This window comes from Phoxinus phoxinus, assembly GCF_949152265.1.
Source record: "Phoxinus phoxinus genome assembly, chromosome: 11".
NCBI classification, from domain to species: domain Eukaryota; kingdom Metazoa; phylum Chordata; class Actinopteri; order Cypriniformes; family Leuciscidae; genus Phoxinus; species Phoxinus phoxinus.
Window position 1 is genome coordinate 21,642,346 of NC_136886.1, and position 26,595 is coordinate 21,668,940.

General features: G+C 35.8%; 1 protein-coding gene across 5 annotated transcripts in view; it reads right to left on the reverse strand.

Moving 5' to 3' along the window:
* Nucleotides 1-26,595, reverse strand: part of rptor (regulatory associated protein of MTOR, complex 1) — a 237,387-nt gene that overhangs the window by 78,867 nt on the left and 131,925 nt on the right. For all 5 annotated transcript variants that reach the window (XM_079627480.1, XM_079627478.1, XM_079627479.1 and 2 more), the window contains exons 9-18: nt 24,829-24,929; nt 22,022-22,166; nt 15,836-15,911; nt 13,902-14,003; nt 8,465-8,548; nt 7,853-7,963; nt 5,236-5,310; nt 4,932-4,997; nt 3,240-3,431; nt 2,389-2,529 (exon numbers count right to left, since the gene is read on the reverse strand). In XM_079627480.1, the coding sequence (XP_079483606.1) occupies nt 2,389-2,529; nt 3,240-3,431; nt 4,932-4,997; nt 5,236-5,310; nt 7,853-7,963; nt 8,465-8,548; nt 13,902-14,003; nt 15,836-15,911; nt 22,022-22,166; nt 24,829-24,929 (1,093 nt within the window). The remainder of the gene's footprint in view (nt 1-2,388; nt 2,530-3,239; nt 3,432-4,931; nt 4,998-5,235; nt 5,311-7,852; nt 7,964-8,464; nt 8,549-13,901; nt 14,004-15,835; nt 15,912-22,021; nt 22,167-24,828; nt 24,930-26,595) is intronic.

A 26,595-nucleotide genomic window follows, 5' to 3' on the forward strand; every position in this document is an offset into this window, starting at 1 on the left:
GCGTTAGTACTGTGTTGTCAACATGTCGCAGAGATGCTGTTTTTTCCAACCTGAAACTAAACACCCACTTTTTCAGCCTTCTTAAGGCGGTTGAACTTGGGAAACAGTGGTTAAAATGTGGTGATTCAACAGTGGAGTCATTATCGGACTGACGTTACCGAACTGAGGCCATATTTAGCGCAGTTACAGTAGTGTTTACAGTGCCCCAGAAAGCTTCCGGAGCTGATACTTGCCGGTAATGGTAAAGGGCGGTACCGATATACACGCTCTAAACGGTAGACTGGGGAGGGCTGACCAATCAGAGCAGACAATTCTTTTTGGAAAGCGGGTTTAAAAAAAATAAATAAAAAATTACATTGGGTGACGTATTTTTGTAGACCCCATAAACAAAATTATGAACTTGTAAATAGGACTCCAAGTTTTTCCTCCATATTCAACTCCCTATAGCTTGTATACCACCTCAACCAATCTATAGAAGATACAATACCCTCTGCCCTTCACTCCTATTTGAGAATTCTGTTAATTTTAGCTCAACACTGAACACAATCATTCCTCAAAAGCAGATTGTAAAGCTGGCCCTAAATACCTTTTAGTGTAAAACAGGTCCTGGCCAATATAATAAAGAGACCACAGCACAAGACGGTTTGGATTGCCTACAAAACCTTCAGCACAATCAGGCTAAGCATCAGCATCCCCCAGGTCTGTGTGCTTGGTCCACTTCTGTTCATTTTGCTCATTCTGGACTGTGCTGCCAAGCATAGATTTAATTACATCAAGTTTGCACACAAGATTTCAAATCCTTAAAGTAGACAGTAAGGACAGCTGAGAACATTCCCAGATTTAGAATCAGAAAAAGCTTTAATTCCAAAAAAGGAATTTACCTTGGCATTGAAGCTTCCAGTACACGCATATACTGTACAGTACATATAACAAGACACATAATAACATAAAAAAAAAAAAAGTATAAAAAGTATAAAGACACCAATACTGTAGGTTTAGTCAGAATAAATATTGACAAAGAATGAACATATGTACAGTGTTGTGTGTACTGGAACCTTTGTCCCAACAAATCGAAGAACTCTAGCATCTACAAGGCCGACAATATGACTTTTTTTTTGCATTCATTGCTGATTAGAAATAGAAACTGGCCAGGCCAGGTCATCCAGACTCCACAAGAGCGTCTTCCCCCAAGATGTAAGAGTCCCTTGACCTCTACCATTGTGAGGCTGGACAATGTTTCAGAAATCATCACTCGCCATCTGCTTTGTTGTTGACTTCAGTAGCCAGCATGTCACTTTCTCAAGGATTAATTAACAACTGCAATAATTCCATAGACTTGCTAAAACTGCATCAAATTTCCAAAAACCTATCTATTCTCAACACCATCATGGCACTCAGGAATCCTAGTCATATTGATACCATAATGTCATCACATCAATATTGTTGTATTAGTGTTGTAATATGTCCCAATGTATTATGTGTACACTGTCTAAATTGTGTCTCATAGCTTGTCCAGTGTCACTGTTACAGTATGTGTGTATTATGTATACTGTGTATATTATACTTTGTTCTGCAATATCCTATGTGTACTGTGGTTACAGTCTTAAAATGTAAAATAGTTTTATGTACAATTTATAATAATAATTTGTTACATTTATATAGCGCTTTTTCTGAGACCTCAAATCGCTTTACATAGAATAGAAAGGGGGAATCTCCTCAACCACCACCAATGTGCAGCATCCACTTGGATGTTGCGACGGCAGCCATATTGCGCCAGAACGCCCACCACACACCAGCTTACTGGTGGAGAGGAGACCGTGATGAAGCCAATCAGTATATGGGGATGATTAGGAGGCCATGATGGACAGAGGCCAAGGGGCAAATTTGGCCAGGATGCCGGGGTTACACCCCTACTCTTTTTCGAAGGACATCCTGGGATTTTTAATGACCACAGAGAGTCAGGACCTCGGTTTAACGTCTCATCCGAAGGACGGCGCTCTTTGGCAGTATAGTGTCCCCGTCACTATACTGGGGTGTTAGGGCCCACACAGACCACAGGGTGAGTGCCCCCTTGCTGGTCTCACTAACACCTCTAATTTACCCTAGGATCTGTAAGAGAAATGCACATTTTGTCTCTCCTGTACTCTAAACACATGTTTGAAAATACATGATAATGGCAATAAATTATATACTGACTTGGGAGCACGTTTGGACAAACAAATGGAAGTAGCAAGTGTTACTGTCAATCACTCTGAAATATGCATGATTGATTCATAACAAGCCTCAGTTCTAAAATGCAAAGTTCTCAGCATTAGAACAGACTTAAGAAAATTATAATGAATCTGATGCTGATAAAAAATACCCGTAATGAAATTCCAGTAAACTTGCCTTCCTCACGATGGGACTTCCATCATTAATGAGTTGTGCTAGCATCATGGCAACATTATGATCAATGGTGGTAGAATGATCTGTTCTCTCAGCAGAATTCCCCACAAACGTACCCAACGCAAACACAGCTGCACACCGCACCTGCCAATGAGACAACAGAAAACATTCATGAACCACACAATAGCCATGGTTAGGGTTATGGTGCTTATACTATTCTATATTAACAAGGTAGAACTCTGTATTTGAGCAAATTTAAAGATAGATATTTTGGACAGGAATAGACCTGGGCTAAAAATAACAAAAACAGAGAAACCAAGAAATCTATGCAAGGTTTGTAATGCATTATAGCAGAGTAATGGTCCTGGTTCTGGATCTGAATTTGCAGGGCACTGTAAAGGTAAACCATATATATTAGGGGTGTATACCCTCATGTCACGTTTGACATGATACTGAACTCAAGATACAATATTATTGCGATACTCCAAGACATACTGTATGATAAAAGGTTAACAGAAAATGTACTGTTAATTAAAATGCTAAATTTGGTATTACATGGGGTGTTTAAATGAATAGGCTTGGACTTGGTGCTGGTAACCTAATGCACAGGACAATAGTGACAATACAGAAAATGCAGAATTATTTTAGACGAATATGGTTGAACACAATACACAATACACAATACTATACATAATTAAATTGTCACTATCCACGATACATATTGATACATTTTTGTATTGCGATATATTGTGGCATGATATATTGTTACACCCCCAATATATTTACTATATGGACATACATTCTACTAGATTGTCTAATAGTAGAAAAATATTAGTCTGGCCAACTTTCAGAACCTCTGGTATGGGATCAGACAGGAGACTGTAGAGCTTCTCATGGGCACTATCTCGAACTCCACACCAGCGTGCAGAATCAAAGTTCTGCCAGATCCTGCCCAGACAGATTGCCACCCACTGCCTCAGGAGAGGGTGAGGGTCGTTGAGCTGCTCCAGACAGATCGCAATCAGGTTACCTTGCAGACATGCCTCCTGATGGACAGAGAGCTCAATGAATCATCAGGGGAAAAACGACAAAAAACTAAAACATCTTTAAAACACATAAAACAAATATATTTAAACCAAATATTACACTGTATAATTCTGAGAGTAAATTCTTGGCCCTAATTCTCAAGTAATAATCAAGTTTGGAAACATATATATTTTTTTATGTTTTTGAAAGAAAGCTCTTATGTTCACCAAGGCTGCATTTATTTAATCAAAATACAGTAAAAACAGTAATATTGTGAAATATTATTACAATTTAAAATATTTGTTTACTATTGTAATACATTTAATTTATTCCTGTGATGACAAAGCTGAATATTCAGCAGTATTACTCCAGTCTTCAGTGTCACATGATTCTTCAGAAATCATTCTAATATGCCGATTTGATGCTCAGGTCGGATTACTATTATCAATGTTGAAAACATTGCTTCATTATTTTTTTTATCCATTCAAACATTTGTGGTAAAATTAAAAAAAAAAAGAGAGAGAGAGAGAGAGAGAGAGAGAGAGAGAGAGAGAGAGAGAGAGAGAGAGAGAGAGAGAGAGAGAGAGAGAGAGAGAGAGAGAGAGAGAGAGAGAGAGAGAGAGAGAGAGAGAGAGAGAGAGAGAGAGAGAGAGAGAGAGAGAGAGAGAGAGAGAGAGAGAGAGAGAGAGAGAGAGAGAGAGAGAATTTTAAGAGGATGCTTTAATTTTAATAAATAAATGTAATATATGCAAATAAAATGCTCTTTATTGAACTTTCTATTCATCAAAGAATCCTGAAACAAGTATCACAAGCAGAACAACTGTTTTCAACATTAATAAATGTTACCTGAGCATCAAATCAGCATAATAGAATGATTTCTGTATATACCTACAATGATCTGCTAATCAGGAAACATTTATTATTATCAATGTAGAAAGTTTTGCAGCTTAATATTTTTGTGTAAAATAATTATTTGATGAATAGGAAGTTCAAACGAACACCATTTATTTTAAACAGAAATCTTTACTCTCACTTTTGATCAATTTAATGCATTCTTTGCTGAATAAAAAAATGTATGTCTTTAAAAAACAAAACAAAACAAAACTGACCCCAAACTTATGAACAGTAGTGTGCACTACCGTTCAAAGGTTTGGGGTCCATTTACAAAGAATCCTGGAAAAACAAATGCTATACACAACAATATTAAGCAGCACAGCTTTTTGAAATGGGTAATAAGAAATGTTTCTTGAGCAGCAAAACATCATATTAGAATAATTTCTGAAGGATCAGGTGACATTGAAGACTGTGTCAGAGGTGCCATCACAGGAATACATTGCATTTTAAATGAAACCTTATTACAGTAATTTTATTATAGAAGATAGATGATAGAAGATAGATAGATAGATAGATAGATAGATAGATAGATAGATAGATAGATAGATAGATAGATAGATAGATAGATAGATAGATAGATAGATAGATAGATAGATAGATAGATAGATAGATAGATAGATAGATACCTGTCCTGTGTTGTAGTTGTTGACGATGACAGCGAGGATAAAGACAGCCATAGTTCGATGCTCAGCCTGAATAAAGAATCGGGAGTCAACAATTAAAGATTAATATGTCTAAGACTTCATTTAATTAATGGTGTACTTTTAACTGCCTGTCTGTGATTTAATTCGTCAAAAGTGCAACAAATTCCAACCAAAAACAAAGCATAGTTTGAACTCTGCAAATATGGCACAGTAGATAAAGTTAACGAAACAGGTTTTGTTTTGAACAAAGTGGAAAATGATTCAGAACCATCTGCATGATACTTACGGGCATGTATGGGTCAGCCAGCACCGACAGGAAGTACTTGTGCCCATTGTCTTTTACAAGATCAGCTTGGCATGACTACAGCAAAAAGAAAGAGGGAGAGAAAAAGCAGGAGGGAGAGTAGGCGAGTGTAAAAGAGAAGGAATTGAAGGCGTGACAAAAATGAAACAAACACCATACTGACAGCTGACAACTGTTTCTACCAATTTTGCTGCCTGATACAAACTTCTTGCATTCGAGTTTTCTCTGAATATAACACTTACATACTCCCCTAAAGAAAATTGAACTGCAGCACGTGAGACACTTCACTGATAAACCAACAACACAATAACAGACCTTGGAATGACCAGAAAGAGAGAGAAAAGCTATTTGTCCCATCTCAAACAGAATGTGTGTTGGAGGATAGTGTGGGCAAGGCGGAAAGGGCAAGTTTTCCTATTGACTGCTTGTGCTCTACGTTTCATCTGGTAAGTTTGTTGAAGTTTAGTGAACTGACCGATGACACATACTGACCACTCTATATAATATAAACAGTTCTGTATATAGCCTACTGTATCTGAACAGTAAAGGTTTGGGGTCAGTAAGATTGTATTGAAATTAATCACTCAATTCAGCAAGGACACATTCAATTGCTTAAAAGTCAATGTAAAAACTTTGCATTGTAAAAAAAAACAACAAAACAAAAAAAACTTTTCAAAAGAAAAAGTGTTTCAAAAGTGTTTATCAAAGAATCCTGGAGAAGGGGGGGAAATCAATCGGTTTCTACAAAAGTTCTGCTTTGCATCACAAGAATAAAATGGCTATCCAAAAAAGCTATGGCTACAAGAACTTTTACAAAACAGTAAAAGTTTTTACAGACATAGTTGGCAGCATCGTTTATAAGTTTAAAACATACAGTATGGTACCATAGCAAAACCGCCTATCCCTGTAGAGTTGTGCAGCAATGACGTCAAAATAATAATGTGCCACTGGTTCTGTAGAAATTTTCCTGTTTTTATTTATTTATTTTATTTACAAGTAAAATAAGGTCTGCTTTTCTTTCTTTTAAGTAGCCTGATTAGCAGCTTTGGAGTGTGCTTTTCTGCAGTCTCTGTGAGGGATGTGCATGAATGATCATCTATCTCTGCAGGTGTCTTAACCACTGCTGTCAGAGACAGATGGCAAACCGCTTTCACTTCCACTGCCCTTCCAGTGCCACACTCCAAAATACATTACAAAAATACATTCTGAATGTTATTAAAGTTATAGAACAATAATTTAGATTACAAATCGTTTGAAATAGCATGCACAGATTAATCCTTCACTAGACCAAGAATGTGCATTAAAAAAGAAAATTGTGATACTTCAGAAAAAAAGAAAAAAGACAAAAAAAAAGATCACTGTAGCACTTATAAATCAGTAAAATCAGAAAAATGTATTTACTTTCTAGTGAACAATTCATCACAGCATGTTATTCCAAAGAAAAGGTGTAGTTACTTCATCTGCTATGTCCTACTGACTAAATGTTAACCAACAGCCAAATATCACCTTGGATATCAAGCAAATTCATATTTGGTTTGGCTTCATTTTTGTATGCATGCTCACTTTTCACTTTTATGAAAGTAAAATGGGATTCTAATGGCAATCTACGCTGACTTTAAGTCTGATTTATTAATAGTTTGTTTGGATGATAGATGAGTTTTTCCACAAACAAAAACAAGGAACAAACTTGAATATTTCTAATTTTGAATATGTACAAATGGTACACATTTCTGAGATCTTAAAGAAGAGCATTTTCATCTGTTTCTATTCATTTTTGGTCTTTTTTTGGTGAACAATGACAATGATGCTGAGCTGACATGAGTTAAACTAGGACTGTCTAAACCGGGAGTGTCTGAGCTCTAAATGATATTGATCAATCAGTAATGCACATAAAACACATTGATTGATCAATTTATCAACTCTTAGATAAAAAAAAAGATTAAAAAAAAAGAAGAAACGAACAGAATTAAGTCTCAAAAACTTGCAAGATATAAATATCAATTACACTGTATAAGCCAATAAACAGAGAAATCCTAGCATTATAGAATACGGTCTAAAATAGAAATCGATTTGCTGTGGAAACATTTAAACATTCAGTTGTTTGTAATACAATTAAGTTTACAAATTAACATTATTCCTTTTCTTAATCAAATGTTGTCATTAAAATACACAAGAAAAATATTCTAACTTTTCATATTTAAACTTTTCAAATATGCAAATTATACCATTTTATTACAAATGCAGATATTTGCATATATCAAAATGTGATTGAAATGTTTATTTTTGTTTTAAAATATTCAACAACGTTTGGTAACTGTCAGAGCCTTCATTTTTAATAACCCATCTGACAATTCTATTCTATTTCATTTTGAATAAAATACAAATTAATAGGTTTACTGTGAAACAAGCAATATTATGTTTACCACAAATTTTCATAATTTTTTTTATCAGATATGAGTATCGCGTTAGACATTTTCGATTCTAAAATGTTTTTAGCGGATCATTAGTATCTGGATGTTAATTGTTTCGAAAATGTACACTATGTGGAATTTTGGTTAAAGCAATTGCTGAAATGCAAGGGATGAAGAGTTTTACATACACTATCTACAGCTAAGATCTTTGCCCAGATGAAGACCAAAAGAGGCCTGAGCTCTCTCGCTGAACTCTGCAACAGTTTCAACACGTATGGAAAAATCCCCACTGAAAGAGCCTGCAGAAAGCAAAAAGACAGAGTGAGAAAGAGAGAGAGAGATTAGAGGATGACGTGATTCAAGGTATTTCTATGAAAAAATTGATTGATTGATTTAGATTTCTTTCTTTCACAGGTATCTTGTATTCAGAATATCATTGTTTGATTGTGTATGCGAATTCCAGCAAACCCTGGGTGCTACATAACTATATTAACATCCAAATTCTACATAAGGCAGGGATGGGCAGCTTCAGTCCTGGACGGCCACTGTCCTGCAGGATACTGATAAAGCCCTGATAAAAACTAACCTGGCCGTAGCTTTCTAGTAATCCTAAAGACATTGATATGATTATCTTGTTTAGGTGTTTGATTAGGGTTGGAGGTGTATGCAAATTTACTGACATATGTATAATATAAAGGTTTCTTAAATACAGTTACATAAGTAGTAGTTTGGTTTATGTAAGCTTTTACTTTAAAGAAAGATAAAAATACATGTTAGAGGTGTGTTATCTGTCAACTCACCAAACTGACGGCCCAAGGGCCCAGGTCCAGAAATCGCCCCAGCAAATCTAGTGCTCTCAGTCTGTGTACCTGACTTAAGAGGACCTAAGAGAAACCAGATGGGAGAAAATTAATCTGATGTTCTGCTCTGTTCCACAATCAGGGCCATGGATGAAATACAATGAAAGAGGGCAAACAGATTTATTTATTATACCCCACACCAACAGAAATCAGCTAAATGTCTCACACCCACACATACACCAAAGCAGGAAGACATACATTCCCATGCACAATGGAAACTAATATAATCATTTGACCAGGTGCTTAGGCTCACACACACACTCCCTGTGGGCTGGCACAAGCAAATCACTGCCCACCTGTGTGTGTGAACATCTGTGGCAAGGGTGGTGATTCATTAACACTTCAATATGTGTCTGTATTATTGATAAAAGGGGTGGTCAAAATAAGTTTCAAGCAAAATTACGGATATGGTAAAAAGGATATGATGTCATGCACCAGGACCTCAACTTGTGAAAGACTTACAAGCTAAAATATCTCAGTAATGGAGAAGGAAACTACTTACTAGGTATGTCTGGTACTTGCGGTATCCTTTATGTTTAAAGCTACTTTATAATATTACTGACCATTCTAAACGATATTAATATAATATGATATACAAGGAACACCAATCTCTGGTTGATGGTGTATGTTAGCCTTACTTATACAGATGTAGGGGTACCGTACATAAGACAAGGTTGGGAAATAATGATGAATGTGAAAGGTTGGGATACAATGACTTGTCTAGACACCTTTAAAACAGTACTAAATGACTTCACATGTATGATAGGCGCTTGGCCCTGCCCTTCCAGTGCCACACTCCAAAATACATTACACAAATACATTCTGAATGTTATCAAAGTTATATAACAATAATTTAGATTACAAATCTTTTGAAATAGCATGCACAGATTAATCCTTCACTAGACCAGGAATGTGCGTTAAAAAAGAAAATTGTGATACTTCAGAAAAAAGAAAGAAAAAAAAAAGATCACTGTAGCACTTATAAATCAGTAAAATCAGAAAAATTTATTTACTTTTAGTGAACAATTCATCACAGCATGTTATTCCAAAGAAAAGGTGTAGTTACTTCATCTGCAATGTCCTACTGACTAAATGTTAACCAACAGCCAAATATCACCTTGGATATCAAGCAAATTCATATTTGGTTTGGCTTCATTTTTGTATGCATGCTCACTTTTCACTTTCCAAGAGACAAATTATGAAAGTAAAATGGGATTCTAATGGCAATCTATGCTGACTTTAAGTCTGATTTATTAATAGTTTGTTTGGATGATAGATGAGTTTTTCCACAAACGAAAACAAGGAACAAACTTGAATATTTCTAATTTTGAATATGTACAAATGGTACACATTTCTGAGATCTTAAAGAAGAGCATTTTCATCTGTTTCTATTCATTTTTGATATTTTTTTGGTGAACAATGACAATGATGCTGAGCTGACATGAGTTAAACTAGGACTGTCTAAACCGGGAGTGTCTTATCTCTTAATCATATTGATCAATCAGTAATGCACATTTATCAACTCTTAGATTTAAAAAAAAAGTATAAGCCAATAAACAGAACTCCTAGCATTATAGAATACGGTCTAAAATAGAAATCGATTTGCTGTGGAAACATTTAAACATTCAGTTGTTTGTAATACAATTTAGATTACAAATTAACATTTTATTCCTTTTCTTAATCAAATTTTGTCATTAAAATACACAAGATAATTATTCTAACTTTACATATTTAAACTTTTCAAATATGCAAATTATACCATTTTATTACATATGCATATCAAAATGTGATTTAAATGTTTATTTTTGTTTTAAAATATTCAACAACGTTTGGTAACTGTCAGAGCCTTCATTTTCAATAATATGATATTGAATATTCAATAATATGAATAATGATAGGCGCTTGTCTGCAAAGTTGCAAAGCTCAGTCTACCACAAAAGGGAACACTCCAGATCTGCCTAAAGCACCTAAATCAAATTCAATATATTACATCTGCAAATGTCTACGTCACAATAAGAAATATTAGCATAATACACGACCAAAGGCACACACAAAGAAAGGCCAGGCTTCAGTGAATTATAGTGTTGTCGCCATATTGTGGTGACGCTGTGTTTCGGTGCGAAAGCAAAACCCCTTTTTTGGCCTTCCAAAAACAGATAAAATTGGGAATCAGTGGTTAAGAACTGTAAGAGAGTTAAAATATAAACCACCTGCTCAAGTTGTGGTTGCAAAATTGGTTCCCATCAATCTGCTTGATGATCCACATTTTCAGAATTTTGACTTGAGATCGAACTGATACAGTAAAACCGACAACATAGCGGTGTTTACAATTGCTTTTGGGAACTGAAGCTCGTAATTAAACTCGACCGTTACATTTCTGATACATGGTTGGGGTGTTTGGCCAATCACAACACACTAGGTCAGATGGCCAATCAGAGCACTTTTCGAAAGTAGGGGCTTTGTAGAAACCAGAACTCTGTCAGTGCATTTCAGACTGACTTGGAATAATGTAATTATGTACAGTATAAGAACATTAAAGCATGTTAACCCATATTATTACAGCCAATAAACAAAAATAACAAACTTTTAAAATGACATCATCTGATCCCTTTAAAATGTTAGTTTTGTTAAAAAAATAATCATAGGTTGGCAAAATTTATTTTAGTTTTCAAAAGTAATTAAGCATTTAAGCATACACCATTAGATCAAAAGAACTGAGATCAATAGAAGCATAAATTTTAGTTTTAAATAACCGTTCTAGTTTGCATATTCCTATGCCAGCAATTTAAAACCCTGTATACGTGTGTATGTATTTAAAGCATCTAGTTGTGGCACACACTCTTAGCATGAAGAGGGGGTCCGGATACAGGCCTGCCCAGAGACAGAGCGTGCTGTGTAAGGAGCGCAACAGAAGGACTGCCCACCTCAATGCCCACACAAAAACACACAAACTCTGAAACGCCCGAAATCTTCTGCCAAAAGAATACGCCATCCTGCCATCAAGGTATTAATAGATTGCAGGGTCACGTCAAATCATGGACTGTGAAAATTATCAGCATGCACTTTGGCCATAACAGGGCGTTCCTTAATACCCCGAGGCCTATGGACGGAAGGAAGGAAGAGGAGATATGAAAGAATAGAAAGAAGTGAAGAATATGAGGGAGGTCTGTTTTTTTGGGGTTTTTTTATGATTCTAGGCAACTGGAAGATTAGTCAGCACTTGCAAGTGGTGTGTGTGTAAAAGCATGACTGGCTGCAGATTTTAAAATAAGTGTGAAAATCTGAGCCCATCTGTGAAGAGTCCAGATCTCTTAAAGTGAAACACAGAAATATGAGACAAACTTTTTTACTCGATACAAGAGCAGGAAACGTGATCAGAAAGCATTTACATTACAGTAAATAGTAAAACATATATTTTAACCAGGATTTAATGTGTATTCTAAATGTGCAAGTCGAGTTGCATGTTTAAACAGAGTACGATAATGTGTGTGTTACAGTATACAGTAACCCTGAGTGTCATGAGGTTTGTGCTGTACAAACAAATCAAATCTCAACCATGCGCATTGTATCTGACAAGATGACATCAGTCCAAAAGTGATCCTAAAATAGGAATCATGGGACATTTTGTGTATTTTGTAGTCATTCACACATGGTGCTGTCTCTGTAGTCAATGTCTCTCAATTTCTTTCTGCTTCACATTATCAATGTATTCAGTTTTGTGGATGTGGATCTTTCAGAATCCATTGCAGTACTTGGACTAGTCACATGGAGATGTATCAAACTTTGTCATTTTTACCCACCTTACAGTTTTACTCTCAAAATAATTCTTCCTTACAGTCAAATCAACTTCCTTTGAACTATGCTTTTTTTTTAAAAACTAATACCCAATACATGCTGTATTTGTACAGTATGTTGTTTTTATTAGAATAGCCTGCCTTTTATTACAACACAAACGTATTGTTCAAGACTAATAAAAAAAAAAAAGTGCAATCTGTTGCAAGTGGCATATAGATTTAATTATTTTTGCAAATCCTATTAGTGTGTCATATTTATGACCATTTTCATTACTGAAGCCCCAGAGCTGCCTTCTGAGGCAACCTAAATTATAAAAAACAGCTATATTTTTACATAGAGAGATACACACTTATACTGTATGGGAAAAATATTAGGCATCATAAGTATAAATAGCTGTTTTCTAAATTAAATAACTGGCTGGGCTACTGTACTGAAGCCAAAGGAAATTTAACGAAATATTATCTGTAAATATTTACTTTGTATTAAAGGGATACTTCACCGATTAGCATTAAGCTTTGTATCAGTAGAAACCCGGTAGTATTTTCGAATTACCATGATTCCCTCCCTCATGTCCTCCTGAGACGAGAGATTTATGTATTTTTGTCTTGAAAAAAATCCTCCCATGACGGAGTCATCGGAGGCTTTTTTGGCCAGAGGCTAAAAACTACAGCCAAGTAAGTAGGAGCTAGTTCCGCATGTTTTCAACCCGCCCATATTGGGTGGGATCTCACGCACAGAATGTACAAATAGTGTCAGCCATCTTTCGTTTGAAGCTAAGCTAACAGGCTCTTGCTCTGTGGAGAAAGCTGAGTAGTCTTTTTACCGGACATGTCCGGCCGGGATTTCGAGATCGCCCAAAATGTCTGGGATTCAGCTTTTGCTTTCTACAGTACAGTCGCTATTCATTATGTTTACATGCACACCTTTTGTTTCAATCGGACTGAATTCATTCCGATTGGTGAATCTGAATGTAGTGTTTACATGAACGCTAAACAAGTGATCGGTTGATGTGCGTTTTAGCATTGCTAAGAAACTTCCTGTGTTTTCGTCTCGGTCGGGATCCGTGTGAAGCAGAATGCATGACCTGCAAAGCTGGCACGTACATGTCAGTGTCAAATAATATAAACATAATGAATGGCGACTGTAGAAAGCAAAAGCCAAATCCCAATTGGGAGTGGCCTCGTAGGGCAGCGAATAATATAAAATTCAGATTATCTGTGAAGCACTTTAAATATAATTCCATTATAATTAATTTAATTTACAATGAATATAACTCCAAAGCCATTTTTAAATGATTACGCTTACGCATTCTGCTGTAAAATGTTGACTTTTAAATTTCGCTGGTTACAGAGCTAGAGCAACTATTTTACAGGAATTATGTTTATGATTCATATACAATAGTTTATGCTTTAGATGGCCCACATGAAAATAAAATAAGGTTTCTTAGGAGGCTTAATAATGTTACTGCAAATCTTTTGGAACAGACATGTCAATTAAATGATCGATGTTAAATAAAAAGGCTGTCTAGCTAGGCAGTTACCTAGATGTTGAAACTATTGATCAAGTTTTTGTTGGAAGTTACCTGCAGGACGATAGGCAGCTGCTCCGGTGGGTTTCTGTTCTCCACACCCATTGTCAGCCACACCTGAAAGGCTGTCAGCTGCTCAGCGAAGAATGGACTATGCTGTGGATGAACAAACATACTATATTGTGATACAGAAAAAAAAAAAGAAAGCGCACACACAAGTGAGGCAGTGAAAGAGCACTTTGTTAAATCAGCCATAAACAGTGTACATAAGTGTTTAGGATGGCTGGTCTTACATAATACTTTCATGTCCCATCACTCATTTACTCACCTTGCCCATCTCAAGTCTTTTCACTTACTGTGTGAATGTGAGTTAGGCAGACAGGTCTTTGGCTTTTGATTTATTTGTGTATTTATTTATTTTTGCTCTTTTTCCATTTACTAACATTTTACTGTGTTAGATTTCTCAGGAACTACATACAAGCGAATTGGTAATTGGATGAAATTAGTTTAAAATAGAAATCATACAGATAAAAAAAAAATCATAATAAACATATCTCCAGTATATTCAAAAGAGCATAAAACAGAAAAAAAAAGTGGATTATGCTGATTATACAGGAATATTCCAATAGCTCTGAAGCATGCAAATGCCTTTTTCATAATAATGACTTAAGGCCATTGCACACTGAGTCCGACATTTTCGTATGCGTTTTTTCGTATTCGTGATTCGGTGGCTCTGAATTGTCAAAGCACCATTCAAACACCATTCAAACTGCTTGTTACGGATGCGAAAAATGCAGAAAATCGAACCCGTTTAGATTTTTTTTATGACGAACGAAAGTTTCGGAGGCAGTGTGCAAGCGTGATTGACATAACGTGAGGTTGTATTTATTTTTTAACGTGCGAAAATTTCGGATGCGAATTTCGGACTCCGTGTGCAATGGCCTTTAACCAGAATATGGACCTTAACTTGAAAATGATGTGCATGTTATATAGCTTAGCTACAGTATAAACGGGATAAAGGGGATGTCTGATTCACAGCAGCTTTGAATAGACTGTAAATTGTCATTTTTACCACACACTTTCAAGATGAAATAACAGGACATTAGCAACTCTCTAATTTACACAAATGCACAAACACACACACAATTACAAGCATATACAAATGATTGAATCCCAAAAGTAACAATAAAGACAAGTGTGAATGTGTGTGTTTTTTTTTGTCAGCAATATGAGTGCCAGAAATGGCATCTTACAGCAACCATTATACAAAACAGACACTAACTCCCAAATCTCTGAAAGTCACAAGAGTCAGTCCATTGGAAAACACTTTAGAAGGGAATCTCAAAAGCTGTAACAGCAGAAGGTATATCCAAAACAACAGGTTACTGCACCTAATATTCAGTAAAATTGAGCACAAAAAAATTATAGGTGGAACAAGGAAGTAAATAAAACCATCAGAGCCATGGCTTAACAATTAGCAAGTGTCCATGAGAGAAATGAAGGTTTGAATAGGACATCCTAATTTCTGTCTTGGTCTGTTGAAAATTATAATAATAATACTATAATAATTTTACTTAGACAATATCTTAATGTGGGAGAGGCAATGACACATTTAGCTGATCATCAGCTTCTTTTTCTGTGGTTGAAGTTAGCTTAATATTCCATTTCTGTATATAATATTTTTTAAACATTTAGAAAAAAACTAACTACAGACACTAAAAAGGCATGGCACAACTAGAAAACTGACCAGCATTCAGAAAAATCTTGCACTCAGAGGGATGGTGTGACCAGATTAAATTAAATGACTAACATTGGGGAATATACAATTCACTTTGAGTATGATTAGAGATTGTAAAACTAATTCATCATAAGTAGGACTACAGTGCTAATACAAGGAACAATAGATGTAAGAGACACTGAATTACTGATCAGGTAATAGCTGTTTCTCTGTCGGATCTTCACTCAGAGCCAGTATATGTCATGCTTACCCTGAAGGCTGTGCCCTCCTCGATGATGGTGGGAAGCTGGGAGAGGCAGATGTCCACCGCAAGGTCCCATGCTTGCCTGGACACACACACACACACACACACACTAGTCAATCCCACAATCACGTTTCTTGCTGTGAGAGTCTAGGCTCGGATCACATGAAAAGATGCACTGGCACATTTTTAACACACTCATTATTAAGGGAGAGATGAGCCTGTAAATGTACCCGTTTGAAATCTTTGAGAAAGATTATTTAACTTCTACACTTAAAGGGTTAGTTCACCCACAGATTAAAATTCAAATCACCAATCTGTACACAACTGTAACAAAAACTAAAAATTAAATTGGTATAAACTTTTCCTGTAAATGAATAAGACATTTGGTTCTCAAATTGTTTTGCAACAGGGCCTTAATTTTACATTGGGCAACCCAACACAGTACCAACATTTTATTGAATATAACCTTGAGCCAGTAGCGTGCATTGTCAATTGGGTGGGTTTGTTTTGAGCCCCTACTCCTTTAATCGTGAAAGTGTATTTTTCGGTCCCATCGCGGAGCCCTGCGGAACGTGATATCCCCCGCCCCAGAACGCAGTTTTGACCCTGCACCCGCAGAGGTCTGTGCACGCCACTGCCTTGAGCAGATTTGTTCATGGTTTTTGATGACGAAGGCAAGTTACATAATTATCCATGTTGGGATCTGCCTAATTTGGCTAGCCATAGTGACAGATGGACCTGCACTAAATTACAGTAGACTTTGATTGGACATTTCTTTTGACGTCAAAAGCTACTGTATTGGAAGTGTTTTCACTTCCTTTTTAAAAATGAATGAGCTTATTTATCTCGCTATACTAACTGTATAATTATACGGTTAGTTGCACTTACTGCAGCACAAGTTGAAAAGCACTGCTTTATAGTATTTGCATGTAATCTTCACTGCACTTCTCAAAGGCTGCATGTTAAGTTATTACATAAGAACTAATCTCTTGACACTTCACATACGAAAGCAGCACTGAACTTTCAGACCTCCATCACACACTGAGGTTTAACATAGCTTTTTTTTAACATTGCTGTATTTTCCTTTGCCACATAGGCTGAGGGAATTGCTTTGATCACAGAACCCGCAACACTTGGGCTATATTTAATTCATGACATTACATAACACATCAAAAATGTTGTCCACTGAAGAGCCAGAACTACAGCTATGACTGGAATATGCTTTGCTAGTCTCTAATCACCAGGATTTCTCCCAGTGGAATGTAAATATACAAAGAGAGTGACCCCACTATCATTAGGCCAGCTTCAATAGTGGATCATGACAACAGGCAACAGCACAGGGCCTTTCTTCAGGCTTTAATATCCTCACTCCACTGCTCTAGTGTCTTGCCAGTTTTGCGGATTGATCTGCTTTTCCCTCTTATTAATATTATTCTGTGTTCTAACTTTTTCAGAGAAGCTCTATATGCTACACTTCCCTTCCCACTGCTGCTTCAATGTGTCATCCCATAACAAAAAAAGTTCTCCTACGAGACCTTTGTATTATTATTGCTAATATTGATTGATTATTAATAATATAAATGACTTCCGTAATATGCGGATAAATTAACCAATTTGTTGTACTAAATTAACATGTTGAATTGAAAGCCCTAATAATAATGATGGACACTGCACTGATAATTTCACAAAGATAATTTACATTCTCTCGCTCCTTTAGTACCTTCCCTGCTTTATCATGTCGTCTTCTAATAGCGGAAGGCACCATACTTCCTCTAAAATGTTCCCGTAACTCTATCCTTCTTTACCAAATGTTCCCTCTGTTTCCGCCTCTCTCCATATCTCATCTCCTGTTTCATAAGCTCAGAAGAACTTTCTGCCCAGTGTAACTAAAGAGCTCTGATGCTCCATTATGAAACTGAAATCTATTACTCTCTTGCTAATGGCATGTTATGAGATTCAAGCTTCAACTACTGTGAAGAACAAAGCACTGTTTCTATTCCATCATTCACTGTTGAGGATTACACAATGCAGGTTTAGCCAACAGCATGATACTGATGATAGAAAACAGAGGGAGAGAGCTGGGGAATGAAGATTCATAATATAGTTCATGTAAAATGCAGAGGGAGAGAGCTATGAGTAAAATACCAATGTAAATAAATGAGTAGTGCCATTCACTGTGGGAATAAAAGAAAAAGCTCTCTTTCTCCGTGGGATGTTGTTTAAAACCTGGTGCATCGATTTCACTTCTAGTAGAAATATAATAAAACAGAATATTACTGTTACTGAGAGGTTGTTACTACGGCTGTCACTTTTGTGAAAAAAATCATTGAATCGCTTGTAAATTGAATCGATTTATTGAATTGATTGTAAAATAGATTTTCCATGTCTAAAGACGTTTCCATTTTCAACGCCAAATATAGGCAAATCCACGTACAGTACAACTAACAGGCATGAGGACAAATGTAAAGAGGGCGCTTGAGATGCACAAGTCAGCAATATTTCTGATGCAGCAATTCAATTTCTTTATTGGCGTGAAGTTTCGTGCACAATGACAAACAGGAGTGTAACATTATGGGAAAAAAATAAGCAGAGTGGACTGCCATAACATCAATGAAAAACATTATTGCAGGATTCAACATGTCTGTGTTTACGATTAGAAATGTCAAACAAATTTCACCTACGTAGGCCATTGTAGCCCATGATAAGAGGTTGAAAATAAAACTTCAAATTCACTGAAGGACTAGCCTACATTGAACGTGAAGTTCGAGTCGATTAAACACATAGGGCCGCTACATTCTCCAAATCCGACAGTGGACTAGAAACATCTGTCGCAGTCTACAACAGGGCTGCATTTATGATTTAGGCTATTCAAAAATCTCCAAAATTATTTTACGTAATGATTCAATCCATTATAGACAACTGTTCAAAAATTTAACTTTTAATGGACTTGGTTTTCATTTGGACTTTAAATGGACACAGGCCATGTGTTTTCTTTAATTGAACGTAACCGACACTTATTATGATATGGGAACACACAATCGCACAGTTTGCATACCACTTTGTCCTTCTTCATAGTTTAATCTACAGTCCAAAACCTGAAGTGCTTCCATATCAAACTCCTCAAGTTATTAGGGGTTATCACTCGTCTCATGTCGCACAGGTTGATCAACGTTGTCCTCCATTTTTTGGGGGCAAAACACCAGCAGCAGCCGATTGAAACTATAGGCATGTAAAATTGGTGAGAATTTTCTTTTTAGATTTCGCAACGCCTACTGCACTTTCGGAATTCTTCATTTTATTTGTCTGCTTGTTTGTGAGTTTTGTTACATCTATCTTTTTTATTTGTTTAATTCGCTTAACAATTAATATTGTACAGTACATATTTGGTTAAAATTGATTCCCTATTTTCGTTTTCAAAACTTGTGTTGGTTGGTCCGATCGATTGTGCAATCGATTTTCAAACGTAAAGTGACAGCCCTAGTTGTGACTTGAGTTGAAACCATGGTTACCTCAATACCGTTACCAGTAGTCAATAACGTTACCAGTTCAATTTCATGATTCACGATAATAATTTTGCCACAGCAAAATAATGTGCTACTTAATACAAATCTTTAATTAAAATTATAATTTATATATTTATTTATTTTTATATTTATTAAATATCAAGAAAAATATAAATCATTAACATATAAAACATTACTTTATATGTCAATGAAATATTACTTTAAAGGGGTCATGACATGGTTTATTTTATTTTATTATTATGTTCCCTTAGGTGCAAATATAGTATTACTATAGTTTTTTTTACAAAAAACTTTTAAAATGTAGTGATTTATGACCTTTTCCCACCCTGTTTCTCATCCTCTGATTCAAACAGTCTGTTTTGGGGGTGTTTCCCCTTTAAGAGTTCAGTGTTAACGCCCACTGTTATGATTGGCTAACGTCAGTGCCTATGCATCAATTATTAACGCCCCCAGCCAGAACATTTGCGGATTCGGCGCAACTGTTTAATAGCGGGTGATGCATGCGAAGCGATGGCTCTTGCAATGATAAAACCTTATTATGTTTGAGCCGGAATCAGAGGAAAATGAACGATCACCACAACAACGAAGACTGGATCAGCCCGTGTCCACATGGAAAGTGAAACTATTTTGAATTAATAAAAAAAAATTAACCCGAGACACTTGAAAACGGATTATTGTTACATAATTTTCCTATAGCTTAATTTGCTAACAGTTTAACATTATTTAACTAATTCCAATGAAATGATAGGGTGTACCACGGACAAAAATGCATGCACAGGCCATATTTGAAGATGCAGCATTGATAAAGGCAACATTTTTAATTTTCTATCACATGTAGGCCTAAGTTACTAGAAAGGCGACATATTTTCAAGATTCTCTTATACAAATGTGTTTATATTAGCCATGGTAAAAAGTAAGTTTGCGTCGTCGTTGTTGAGCCCAGAATATTCGGCACGGACTTATCTTTGAGCAACAGTTTTCTGGCAAAGCCAAGCATCATATTGGGATTTTTTCCTCAAAACAGTCATCCTTAAATGTATAGAACACTGACGTGACTGGGACGTCCGCAAAAAATAAAGTGCATCCATTTTTCCCTGACGACTGGATCTTTCAGCGTATTTAAAAAGTAGTTTAAAGTTTTAAATACATTACTTACAGTTTGCGTCGTCGATGTTGAGCCAAGAATAGTCGGCACGGACTTATCTTTGAGCAACAGTTTTCTGGCAAAGCTCAAAACAGTCTGTTCTCAAAACAGTCATCCTTCAAATGTATAGAACAAACGCTTAAACTAACACCGCCGTGACTGAGACGTCCGCAAAAAATAAAGTGCATCCATTTTTCCCCGACGACTGGATCTTTCTGCAGCGTATTCAAAGATGTAGTTTGTCCACAGCCAGGAACAGCACATCTGCGGCATCGTACTTTCCCTGTACACAGACCCACTCGCTGTCCGTCGACTGAACACTTGTGAGGCGCGGGCGCGACGATGATACGAAATGAGCGTAGCTGCCTTGCGCTGAAAGCGTAGTTGTCTTGTGCGGGAGGCGGTCATATGCAAACGCTGGTACGTCACTTCGTACCGTGACGTCACTTCTTACCATGGATCCAGAACGAGCTGTATTTAGAGCTTGATTAAATAAATGATTCGTTTATAATGGGGAGGACGTCTTAAGCTATGAAACTTGCAGGACGTTTTAATGGTACAAAGACCTCTTATATACCAAAAGATCTAGGCAAATTTGGTTTCTCATGTCATGACCCCTTTAATTAAAACAATGGCATAAGGCCTTGAAGCAGTTACCGGTAAGTGCAGTCTATAATAAAGAACAAATAAATTGATTAAGATAAGTGTTTGTATCTTATCAGTAGGCCTATTGTGGTTTGAATAATATTAATGACACAATAGACAGTATCGGGTCCATTAGGCTACATATACTCTGTAAATCCTAAAACCCATGTGACATTTTGAATCAAAACAAATACTTAGAAAAAAATATATATTTTGAACTAAGTACTGAGAAAGCATGGTACTTTTTTATTTTAATATTGACTTTGTACCAAAGTAGAGTAATGATGCTGATAATTCCTTTAACCATTGTGGTACAACATATTACCCAGAATACTCATGCATTTTAAACTATAAATGACAAACTCTAGGGATTTGTTCACTGCACCCAATTCTGATTTTTAGGAAAGGAGTTCTCTTCACGATTATTTTGGAAGTGAAAACTCCAGAAATGTCCTTATCAGATTTGTTTAGACAGTGTAGCCAATGTCCAATGTAAATTCATCAGTTGCCATTGTAATGACTAACATGATGCCAAGAGTCTGTCTTCTACAACATATAAGAGTACCGATTATTGTTTATTGTAACTATTGACAACGTGACATTTTTGTCTGTGCTCATTGTCCATCACAACATCTTGCCGTGGTGCTGAACTAATGAGCTGTATGACAAATTATACGACTCTAAAGGCAATATTGTATTTGACTCATTCATGCATATTGATCTTTGACTGAAATAAACAAAGAGTGAGAGTGAACGTAGCATCATTGAGCACATAATAATATCTACATTATTGTAAATACATATAGCACCTGAAATCTGATCTGAACATTCAGACCCGAAAATGATTTTAAGTATGTGTGTTCGCATCCATACACTTACCACATAGCGTGCATGTACGTAGGTGGCAACCTGGGGCTGCTGACTGGTGTACAGTTATATGACCTCATAATTCTCTCAGCCAATAGGAAATTACGAAATAGACTGGCCACCAAAAGATCCTGACGAAATAATTTCTGAAAGAGATCTATAGAGAAAGATAGAGAAAGATATTTTGTTAAATGCTTTATGTGATAACAGGGAACTTGATTAAAATCATAAATTATGTTGTGTGAAATGCTGTCTTATTGAGATCCAATGATTATGATGTGTGTGCATGGCAGATTGAAGCCTGGGGATTTTCATTATGCAACTTTGATGCACAAAAGTGAATTAAAGACTGTGAGAGGTTTGGATATACCCACAGAATCATGCTTGGTTCCTCCTCAGGAAAGAGACAGAAGCAAATCTTCACAGTTTGTGTTCTGTGCTGCTAGTGTTTGAGAATTTACATACATATTGTGTCCTTTACTTGAAGAATACTGTACAAACTGCCAGCAAAGCATTTACAGTAAATGCACAAACAAGCATCATTATACTTCTTTATACAACAGTTAGTTTTGGTCCTGTAATCTGACAGGCCAAGCAAGCACTGTTAAAAGTGATGCCATTCAGTATAACAGCACCAGGATGCTTCATTTATCTCACTTCTATTGTCTGCGTTTACTGCTGGCTGTCTGTGAGTAGCTCTGGGACATGCAGTGGCTGAACCTGCTTTGGCTTTTAGAACTATTTTTTATTAAGAATCAAATATCAATTTAGAAAATGAACTTGCCAAATTGTGTCTAAACTAGGAGTGACTGAGCAATACATGGAAGACAAGTGACATTATCGCAATTTCTTTGCTGACAGTATAAAATTAAGTATACTGTGTATTGTGAATATCGCGATTGTGTAATATGTTAAAAGTTCATCTTATTTGACAGTACTTTCAAGTACTTTAATTACTTTTTTGTCAAGGACTACAATCAGAGATCTCACTTATCAAACGATAAATTCTAAAAAAGATTATATATATATATATATATATATATATATATATATATATATATATATATATATAAATAAACTAATAAAACAAAATGGTAAAGTGCAGCACATGCAATGACTGCGTTAACTTTAACCATTGAAAGGATACTATGACAAAGATATCGCTTTTCTTATTCAAACTGATTTTTTTTCTCCCATTAATATATGATTGAATAAAATAATTAAAGAAGAATAAAAGCTGCATCATATATTTGGATATTTATATGAGCAATAGCCATGCAAAAATGCCTCTATATCTATACGAGACAGACTGCAGCGTTAATTTTGTGTGAAAAGATTTTTATCAATAAAATAAAATAAAAAAATCCCATATATTGTCTTTCAGTAATTCAAGTATTTTTCAAGTACTTTATACAAAATGGCTGTTTTATTAATGATCATTTCTAAATGAACTATTGCATTATTTACAAACCAGTTATTTAGGAGTTGTCAGTGGTTCATAAGATCACTGTAAGTAAATGATTAATAAACTATTTAAATGTACATTCATACATCTTGTTATTCAGACATATAGTAATAGTTACTTAGTGTTTTAATACATTTTTTATTAACATGTATTTCTACTGTAAGTTAACTATTTTCGTGAGCTCATCTAAAGTTAGAACTAGTTATGCCTTGTAAAGCATTTACAAAGGAGATTTAAAGGATCAGTTAAATATTTATATGTTCTGTATCACTGTGTTGTGTTTGTTTTTCCGTTTAGAAGATAAATGAGCTGTTGAATCTCCTTTGTAAATGCTTTACAAGGCATAACTAGTCCTCACTTTAGATGAGCTCACAAAAATAGTTAACTGACCACTAGTAAATGCTTTATAACTACCTGCATTTACTACATTTACTTACAATTTCTAAGTGATCTCATGAATCACTGACAACTCCTAAATAACTGGTGTGTAAATAATGCTATACTTCATTTATAAATTATAAATTGATCATTAATAAAGTATGAAAATACAATTATTAAACACATGCTTATAAATCAAGAATAAATCATTTATATCTGTATTTATAAACTGCTTAATCATTCCTATTAATGCTTTATAAATTATGAATGAACTGTTTACTAATGCTTAACTAATGATTAATTGTGTGCAGTTATTATAAAGTGTTACCAATTTTGCACAAACATTGAGATACATATTGAATAACATCAAAATACAGAAAAATATAAAGAGCTATTTCACCAAGCCTTAATCTAAAGTAATTATTTTTTGAATCTCTTCAAAAAATATTGAATCTCAGCAAATGTGCTGTTGTTCTGAATATCAACATGTATAATCTGTGATTTCCTCCTGTGATATTGCACAGTTATGGATTTTCATAGAGGGCAGCAATCTATATGTTTTCACACTCAGTCTTTTGAAGATGTTTTATTATAATCTATTAAATGTTATGGGTTTTGTAGCAAAAAGGATATTAGTGGGGTAGTGGGATCGGAAAATTACTTAAAATCCAAACTCAGCCCGTGCTTTAACCAGTCATTTTACAGTCAACCAGTAAATGCCACCACACTATGTGCATATTTACGTCACCATGTTAAGTGCATATGCAACATCTCTGCCATTTTTTGTTATTTTGTGGAACAAGCAAAGTAAACAGGAGAATCTGGGTTCTGACTGAGCCAAGCCATTTAACAGACGTTGAATGATCAAAATGAATTTGTCACTCTTGTGGGAGGCCCTGAAAGGTCTGTGCTGTTGATAGACATGAAACTAAATCTTCAGAGATTGTTAAATAGCTGGATTTTTATCAGAACAAACCTCTCGGCAGGACGTTCCATGCAATTGTGTCAGTAATAGCGGTGAAAATCCAGTTCAGCTCTCCTAATGGTGTCCTTCTGTCATTCAGTCTGCCGGGGATCCTGAGAGAAATGAATAAGCACATACATGAAACCCAAAAAAAACTCATATCAGCATTTAAAAATAAACTGAGCTGTGATTGGATGTGAAGTGCTGTAAGTTTCAAACTTGTTGGTTCTCATTAGATAGAAAGTGTAAATATAAAAGCACAGTCAACTTGCTTGTTTTTGAACTGATCCGAACAAACACAGAACTGACTTGAGCTGAAAAATGACACATTTGTCTGTTGTAGCTGTTTTATTAAGTACATTTTCATAATTGATGAACTTTGTAACATTGACACTGTAATTGAACTAAACACTATCATCTGTAAAGCAGGTTCACAGCTGAAATTAAATTGTTTCATAATTACTTCACACAACTTTATGAATGAACTGAAGTTTCTCTACATCAAATCGCTCAACTCTGTCAACACAACTCGGTACAGAAAAGTATGCAGTCTCTGCTCTGTATCTTCATCCAGGTGGCGTGAAGAACGCGACCAGAGCGTAGGCAAACCCGGCATTGCGATGTTCATCATGGCACCGAATAATATCCAGAATATCCATAAAAATGTTTTAAATTTGATTTGAGTAGATTAAAACAATGGCCGTGAACATGCTATCAGAGTGTGGTTTAACGGTACTTATTAGCAAATAATAAAAATGGCATAAACTGCTCATGTCATGTAAACATCTTACTGCAATTAAGACCTTACTCTGATTATTAGAAATAATCACAGTATTGGTGCACATGTAAATGTAGTATTATGTGGAGTGAAAATGTGTATAACTGAATGAAGGCATGAGATCAGGTGTGTTACTTACAACTGTGATCAGTTTGGATTTTTGTACTACGTGTACTAAATGTGCACCTTACTTGTGAAAATAGTGAATAAAAAAAAGTGTATATTAGTAGATATGACAAGACTATAATGTTTTCGCAATGTGCCAATAATCAAAAATCGATTGTTGCTATGAATCCCTACAGTAAAGGTGAACTGAGGTGTGATGGTGCATATAACAGAGCTGCATAGGACTCAGCTCTCAAAAATGCTGTTGCTAAGCAACCATGACATCCGTTCTACTGTAATTACTGACGGGACATCCCTCCTGTCCTGGTTTAGACTAATAATGTATGTGTGTGCTGTGACCAGACATCTCAAACAGTGAAAGAATTTTCATATGAGATCAAATTAATAGAGTGATGGAGAACAAGTCGTGCGTGAGTGAGTGAGTGAGTGAGTGAGTGAGTGAGTGAGTGAGTGAGTGAGTGAGTGAGTGAGTGAGTGAGTGAGTGAGTGAGTGAGTGAGTGAGTGAGTGAGTGAGTGAGTGAGTGAGTGAGTGAGTGAGTGAGTGAGTGAGAGAGAGAGAGAGAGAGAGAGAGAGAGAGAGAGAGAGAGAGAGAGAGAGAGAGAGAGAGAGAGAGAGATTAAAGACTGTGCTGCCAATCCAGCTGTTTCCCTTAAACCACAAAATACGCACTGATCATTAACACTTCGATTGTCGAACTTATCAAACTTTCCACTCTACTATATCCAAATCAAGGGTTTTGCAAGGCTCGTGAAGGTCTAGCAGAGGACTTACACTTACAAAGAAACTTGCATTGCATTTCAAGGTACTCATTTACATTCTTATCAGTTCTAGCTTTCCCTGGGAATCGAACCCATGACCTTAGCGTTGAAAGTG